At 42.6% G+C, this 8,289-nt stretch overlaps 1 protein-coding gene across 1 annotated transcript; it reads left to right on the top strand.

Annotated features, from left to right (window-relative positions):
* The first annotated feature begins 235 nt into the window (after nt 1–235).
* Nucleotides 236–7,760, top strand: zgc:136908 (Transitional endoplasmic reticulum ATPase). Its single transcript, XM_044346014.1, has 19 exons — nt 236–484; nt 614–920; nt 1,213–1,324; nt 1,407–1,579; nt 1,684–1,826; nt 2,002–2,132; nt 2,664–2,795; nt 2,920–3,022; nt 3,172–3,305; nt 3,388–3,523; nt 3,616–3,728; nt 4,400–4,564; nt 4,671–4,793; nt 4,874–5,086; nt 5,206–5,384; nt 5,501–5,630; nt 6,536–6,694; nt 6,992–7,143; nt 7,262–7,760. Exons 2-19 carry the CDS (start codon nt 898–900, stop codon nt 7,365–7,367), a joined length of 2,427 nt encoding a protein of 808 aa, XP_044201949.1. The 5' UTR covers nt 236–484; nt 614–897; the 3' UTR covers nt 7,368–7,760.
* Nucleotides 7,761–8,289: the final 529 nt, after the last annotated feature.

Below are 8,289 nucleotides of genomic sequence, written 5' to 3'. Positions count from 1 at the left end.
TTTGTTAAAGAACAACTTTAGTAATAAAAGTTTCAATTAAAACATCACAATGTGTCCATTCTGAGTGTGTGTACGATGTTTTGTGTTCATGTGAGGGCTGTGTGTGTGTGTGTGTGTGTGTGTGTAGCATGCATAAATGTGCATATATAATGTGTGAGGGAGGGCACGTATGGAATCCACTGTTTGTTTTGAGCAGCTGTGTCACGACAGCAGCGCCTGTCAGTCACAACAGCGAGCAATCCGACGAGGAAAGACCATGCCGCGTTTTAGGAAAGAAAGGACTTGTCCAGGAGACGAGACAGATTATAAGTCTGTTCTTTTGGAAAATAGGTTCTGTACATCATTTATTTTGGCTGATAAATATTTCACAGTAAATCAGGAAGTGTTTTTCATGATCAGATAGGTTCTTGTGCTTGCATTTGCTGGTTAGAAGCAGGGGGAGGAGGAAATATCACACTATATCTGTCCTGGGACTCTCTCCAAGGTAAGTGCTCAGGATCTGTGTGTGAGTGTGTGTTTGTGTGTGTGTGAGAAAGTGTGTGTGTGCACACAATGGTGTTACAAATAAGACTTGGAAGCAGATGGGCATATTTGTACCTCCACTGTTAAACAGACAGGCTGCAGCACCCACAAACATGGTGGTTCAATGCAACAGAGGAAAGAGGGGAAACTGAGACTCTCAGCTGGGAACTTCTGGGCTGCAAGAAGACCAAAACCACACCGGGGCAGATCAGATCAGTCAGAACCTGAAACCTTTGGCACCGATCAGGGCAGAAAGCAGACCGGACAAGATCAGCCCTCTGAATATAACACAGTAAACAACTGCAGACGACAGAGAGGGGCAGAGTGTGAAAATTATCAGGAAAAAATCTTCCGAGACAAAGGAGACAAACAGTCATGCCAGGCTCAGGAGGAGTAGAGTGAGTGAAACAGCTGCATCTGTACAGTATGTGTGTGTGTGTGTGTGTTTGACAATTTTGTGTCAAGAAATTGTTAAAATTTTTAAAAAATGATCAAATGTTTTGTTACATTTAACTCATACTAATTGAACAGGTTAGGATATCTCCACATGTTTACAGACATGCTGTGATATAGTTGCTACGTGCAGATCCAGAGAGAGTCTAAATACAGCTCAGCGTCACATGAGGAAATTAGAGCTAGCAGTGCAGAGCCTGTGTGTGAGTGTGTCATAATGTGCCTCTTGTTTGGAAGCCCAAAGGGAGAAGATTTCTCAACTGCCATCCTAAAGCAGAAACACAGACCTAACAGACTCATTGTGGATGAAGCTCTCAATGAAGACAGCAGCATTGTCAGCCTATCACAGGTGTGTGTGTGTGTGTGTGTGTCAGGTGTGAATACGCCACAGTCCTTTATGTATTTGTTCTCAGACTCATGTTTCCCACCAGAACAAGACGGAGGAGCTGCAGCTCTTCCGGGGGGACACAGTGGTGTTGAGGGGGCGGAAGCGCCGCCAGACAGTGTGTATCGTCCTGACGGATGACACCTGTGGAGATGAACGGATCCGTATGAACCGCGTGACCCGCAACAACCTGCGTGTCCGGCTTGGTGATGTCATCAGGTAGATCTCACAAATGTGTCTTTGTGTAAAGGTTTACAAGTGAAGTTTGAGGATATCTTAAGAAATATCAGGAATAATCTATTGATGTTTTGTTTTTTTTACAGTATCCATGCCTGCCCTGATATCAAGTATGGAAAGAAGATCCATATCCTCCCTATAGATGACACCATTGAGGGCCTGACAGGGAACCTCTTTGAGGTTTTCCTCAAACCATACTTTCTGGAGGCATACCGCCCCGTACATAAAGGTACCACAACACCTCTGACACAGATCGTACCGCAGGAACACATTTGCGGTCAGCTTGTTTGTTATTTAACAGCATGTACCACTGAATCATATCATCACCATAACAGCACCCTAAACACATCGGGATGCTCCTGTGTATGTAAGTATAAGTATAGTATAAGTATCTGTATTGACAGGTGACATCTTCCTGGTGAGGGGGAGCATGCGGGCAGTGGAATTCAAGGTGGTGGAGACAGACCCCAGCCCTCACTGCATCGTTGCCCCCGACACTGTCATCTACTGTGAGGGAGAGCCAATCAAAAGAGAGGTCTGTGAGAGATTTATGAGCCTCTGGGTTGTGTGTATGCACATTCAGTGGCAACTTCTGAAAAACTTTTTTCAAACTGAGGTTTGAAAAATTGCTTCACCATCTACTACGATTTTTTTTCTCTCACCTTTTCCAGCTGTCTGTCACTCATTCCTTTCCAAAACACATTGTATTGTGGGACATTTGTGTACAAAATCTAGTTATTTCAGTATGGTATACTAACTCTTTGTCAAGTACTTTTCACATAGAACATTAGATTATAATATATAGTATTGAAATACACAGAATCAGCAATTGTGACACAGACTTGATGGCATCATGCAATTTATGCTGTTTTTTTTTTCAGCAGCACATTCATGCTGCAAACATCCTCATCCCATTGAGATTGAACTCAGTTGGGTTGAGATAGGGATTATGCAGGCCACTCGAGTAAATTAAAGTCATCAGGAACTGGGCCACTGAGTATGTACCATGTTCATGACTGAGAATTAACTCAACCAGATCTGACTGTTGCGTATTGCCCTGTGACAGGACGAGGAGGAGAGTCTTAATGACATCGGCTACGACGACATCGGAGGCTGTCGAAAGCAGCTCGCCCAGATTAAAGAGATGGTGGAGCTTCCTCTCAGACACCCCGGTCTTTTCAAGACTATAGGAGTGAAGGTGTCATACACGCAGACACACACAAACTGTGAACATATCCATCCACCAATCTGCATCCTTCCATCCTAACATTAAGACATTTCTCTTTTCGTGACTCAGTGTATTCATCCCTCCTCTCCCTCAGCCTCCCAGAGGTATCCTCCTGTATGGCCCTGCAGGTACAGGGAAGACCCTGGTTGCGCGGGCTGTAGCCAACGAAACCGGTGCCTTCTTCTTCCTCATCAATGGTGAGGCTTTCTTCTGCTCACACGGTGTCACAGTGAGACCACCATCAGCTGCTCATGCAAAGTGGAAAAGCTGACAAGAAAGTGTGACCAATAGATAGTTTTTTCTGCGTGAGAGAAAATGTGTTTAAAATGTGTTCTTTTGTGACAAGGTCCTGAGATCATGAGTAAGCTGGCGGGAGAGTCAGAGAGCAACCTGAGAAAGGCCTTTGAGGAAGCAGAGAAAAACGCTCCAGCCATCATCTTCATTGACGAGCTGGACGCCATCGCCCCCAAGAGAGAGAAGGTTAACAATATGAAAGTTAAAAAGTTTGTTTCTGCTGTCGTCACATCATAACATGGGACTGTGTGTGTGTGTGTTTGTATAGACGCATGGAGAAGTGGAGAGACGTATAGTGTCCCAGCTCCTGACCCTGATGGATGGCCTGAAGCAAAGAGCTCATGTGGTTGTCATGGCAGCAACAAACCGACCTAACAGTATTGACGCTGCACTGAGACGCTTTGGTTAGGACACACACATACACACACACACACACACACACACACACACATACATACATACATACAATGGCAAATCTGGTGATGTCTCTATCCAGGCAGGTTTGACCGTGAGATCGATATTGGAATCCCAGATTCGACTGGCAGACTGGAGATCCTGCAGATCCACACCAAAAACATGAAACTGGCTGACGACGTCGACTTGGAGAGGGTGAGAAAGTGTAGCAGCCCAGTCCAAACAAACATAAAAATGTACACGTTTAGCTTTTAGGGAAATTCCTTAAAACTGAAAGGATTAATTGATCGACAGACAGTCAATCTGCAGCTATTTTGAGAATTGACAAATTCAAAATTTTTCAAGCAAACCAGATACGACGTACTTCCAGCCGTGCATGTCTGATGATGTGCTTTCAGACCATTGGTTGGACAAAGAAGAAATTGAATAGACCAGGAAGTAATTTGCAGATGAATCGATGATTAAAATAGTTGTTCTGATCTTTTAAAGTTGCAACAATTATTATTGTTATTTTTTAAGAAGACATGCTAAACTTCCTTGTTTCCAGTTTCTTAAATGTGAATATTTTGTGGGTTTTTTTGTTCAATTCTCTATGATAATGAACTGAATATCTTTGGGTTGTGAACTGTTGGTCAGAACAAAACAAGACATTTTAAGTTGCATCTTGGACTTTGGGAAACAGTGACTGACATTTTTCACCATTTTCTGACATTTTATAGACCAAACAAGAAAATATATTGGCAAATTAATTGATAATGAAAATAATTCTTAGTCGCAGCCCTACAATCTTTTTATGCATGTGTGCCGCATAATAATTCAGTCTAATGTCACTGAGTCATCTAATATGTTCAATATATGTTTAACAGATCGCCACAGAGACCCACGGCCATGTGGGTGCTGACCTGGCTGCTCTGTGCTCAGAATCTGCTCTGCAAGCCATCCGCAAGAAGATGACCCTCATAGACCTGGAGGACGATACCATCGATGCTGACCTGCTCAACTCGCTGGCTGTCACCATGGACGACTTCCAGGTACACAAACACACACACACACACACATACAGACTGCAGCTTCTCCCAAATAGTCATTTGTAAGCACACAACTAAAAGCTTGACATGAATATTTCTTCTCTCTCAGTGGGCGCTGAGTCAGAGCAACCCGTCAGCTTTGAGAGAAACTGTTGCAGAGGTACCTCAGGTCAACTGGGAGGACATCGGAGGACTGGACGAGGTCAAGAGAGAACTGCAAGAACTGGTTCAGGTGGGAGAAACACGCACACCAGACACCGCACATATCTACAAACACAAGCCTCATCAACAATCCTTTCTTTCTCCTCTCAGTACCCCGTCGAGTATCCGGACAAGTTCCTGAAGTTTGGGATGACCCCATCTCGGGGAGTGTTGTTCTATGGTCCCCCAGGCTGTGGGAAAACCCTTCTGGCTAAGGCCATTGCCAACGAGTGCCAGGCGAACTTTGTCTCCATCAAAGGACCCGAGATGCTCACTATGTGGTTTGGAGAATCAGAGGCCAATGTCAGAGATGTCTTTGATAAGGTGGGAAGAAAAACATGAGTTTCTGCATACTTAACTGGGATTTGTAGTCTCTGTTCTAAGCAGATCAGATATATTCAGTCAAACCTGTGTTGACCTAATGACCTTTTCCCACTGCCAAGGCCAGGCAAGCAGCTCCCTGCATCTTGTTTTTCGACGAGTTGGACTCCATTGCCAAATCCAGAGGGGGCGGTGCTGGGGATGCAGGTGGTGCAGCCGACAGAGTCATCAACCAGATACTCACAGAGATGGACGGCATGTCCGACAAAAAGAATGTTTTCATCATTGGCGCCACAAACAGGTGCAGATGTGGGATTGATGATTTCTGAGTCATGTACTATGTGTCATGATTATAGCTTGACAAGTTGGCAAATTTTAAATTTATTTCTCATTCTTTTCATCCCACTTTCACACCAGACCAGACATCATAGATGCAGCCATCCTGCGGCCGGGCCGTTTAGATCAGCTCATTTACATCCCGCTCCCAGACAAACGCTCTCGGACCGCCATCCTACGCGCCAACCTCCGCAAGTCCCCTGTCGCACGTGTTAGTGATACACACACATACACAAAGACACATTTTCCTGTTAATCTCTCTTCTTCATTTACATATTTAAAAGTATGAACAGAAAATCATAAGTATTAATTTTGAAGAATGTTCTTAATTCAAATATTAAATTTATTGTTGAATTAATCTGCTAAAATAATTCTTACATTGTAGGTGATTGAACTACGTGTATTGTTAAAGTCATACTATGCAGGGTTTTCCTAAAAAACAATGTGCAGACTCATACAAGAGTAATCCCTCTCAATCATCATTTATGACCCACTAGAAGTGTGTGGCGGTGTATTTATCTTCAGCGACTCTGCCCTCTGCTTGTATTTTTGTTATTTTCTTATTATTTTGCATGTGGCACCTTCTCGCAGGGTTGTCATTTGTGCTTTAGAGCATAACTGCCATGTAACAATCAGAAAATAATGTTTTACTGATCTAATTCACGGCTTTATTCTTGCCAGCACTGATCCCTCTCTTCATTCATTCTCTAGCTTGCTCAACCGCTGCTCTCTCTCTCTTTCTCTCTCTCTCAGACACCAACCAACAAATCCTGCATAGTATGCCTTTAAACTCTGACAGTCATTTTTATGAGCTTCCTATATGTTTTGATAAAACCTTAGGCTGCAAACTGTCATAACTACATTCAGCAGATAAATGTAGTTGAGTAAAAACATGAAATCTCACTTTAAAAAGTGCCATTACCTTGAAACTGTAGAACGTGTGGTTATCAGGATAACTTAGGTTAGCTTCTCACTTCTGGTAGCACTATTTTTTTTAACTATGAACTCACACATACACAAAGAACATCACCAAATCATGTAAATCGAAGGATTCAATATTTTCACAACACCATTGTTTTTCCAGCTCTTTCTCTTTCCTTTCTCTCCTTCCCGTAGGATGTGGATCTTGAATACCTGTCTGGCATCACAGAGGGTTTCTCCGGAGCTGACCTGACAGAGATCTGCCAGCGGGCTTGTAAGCTGGCCATCCGTGAGGCCATCGAGGCCGAGATCAAGGCTGAGCGTCAGAGGCAGAGCAGACCAGGCATCCCCATGGTCAGACTTTCTGTTGCTGCACTGCATCCTTGATTATATATGACATACTGTAATATTTTAAAGAGGGGAAAGCACTCTCACACACACAGACACACACACTCCACACCTCAAAGCAGTACCAGGCTGTTTGTGCTCGGTACAGAATGAGAATGTGGAAGATAAAAAGTTCCCTAAAGGGCGGCTGTGTGTTCATGTAACTTTCAGCCTTTGGACTGGGATCACACACACATACATGTATACAGTGTACAATGCATATTGTTTCCACATGTGGTCATAATGTATTTTCATGGTCTGCAGGATGAGGACTTTGATCCAGTCCCAGAGATCAGGAAGGACCATTTTGAAGAGGCGATGCGATTTGCTCGGCGCTCTGTTAGTGACAATGACATCCGCAAATATGAGATGTTTGCTCAAACTCTGCAGCAGAGTCGAGGTTTCGGGAACTTCAGGTACACACACAGATACAAGTACAATACATACATACAAATGATTCACTACAGAAAACCTCGTCATGAGTTGTTTTGGTTTTTTTGCTATTAATTTGACCCTGTTTTTTCCTCCACTTAGGTTCCCCTCAGCTACTGGTTCCCAGTCTGGAGGTCAAGGGTCTGGCTCTGGGTCAGGGAGGCCAGGCCTGTTCAGAGAAGAAGGTGACGATGATCTTTATCAGTGACAGAAACATCATCGTATAACGGAACAGCTGCACAATATTTTCCTCTTCCACGACTGTGCTTTTGCTTCCTTGGAAGAATGGAAACAGGAGAATAATGGGAGTGGAAACGGGAAACAGAGGGACATGATCGTAAAAATAATTGTAAGGAATCTTTTTTAAAAGAAAAGAAGAAGATTTCAAACAAGAAATCAGATGAAAAATGTTGTTATATTATGTTATTATATAGAGTTTCATGGTAAAAACCAATAGACATGTTAGACATTTGCACTGAAATAAAAAATAAAAAGCACTGGGTTTGTACACACTGTATTCTGCCTGCACTTTGAAAACAATGTAAGTTGTGTGTCTGTGTGAGTTGAAAATGTAAGAAATAAATATATTTGTATGGCTTTATGATCAGTCTTCAGTCTTCTATCTTGGAATACTGAATATGTTGGTTTTTTCTTACATGTATCATTTAAGAATACAGTTTAGAGTATAATTAGTTTCAGTTCAGTAACTAAAAGGCTCAGTTCATACAAACTGTATAAAAAGGTATCTAATAATGCACATAGTCTCAGTTTTATTAGTCAAAGCTGTGAGGTACCAATACACCACAGTTAAAATTAAATGTAAATGGAACTTTCAGGCCCTCAAAGCATCAAAAAAGATTTTATTTGAGAATTTTAAAAGCATGCGTCTTTCCAGCAATGTCCATGGTTCTTTTGGTTATCTAACTGTGGACACTTTTTTAAATTCTTTTTTAACCTTAAATATGTGACACACAGTGAATCTGAGGTCTTCAGGGCCCCGGGGGGTCTGGAGCTCTTTACAACATTTATGAGATGTATGATGTGTAGTAATGTTGAATTATTTGGTACTATACAGCAGCAGCATTGTGTGTCTGAAGCAAAATTCCCTCTGGGACAATAAAGTCTTATCT

Source organism: Thunnus albacares, chromosome 3 (genome assembly GCF_914725855.1).
Source record: "Thunnus albacares chromosome 3, fThuAlb1.1, whole genome shotgun sequence".
NCBI classification, from domain to species: domain Eukaryota; kingdom Metazoa; phylum Chordata; class Actinopteri; order Scombriformes; family Scombridae; genus Thunnus; species Thunnus albacares.
This window is presented reverse-complemented; position numbering and strand designations above follow the sequence as displayed.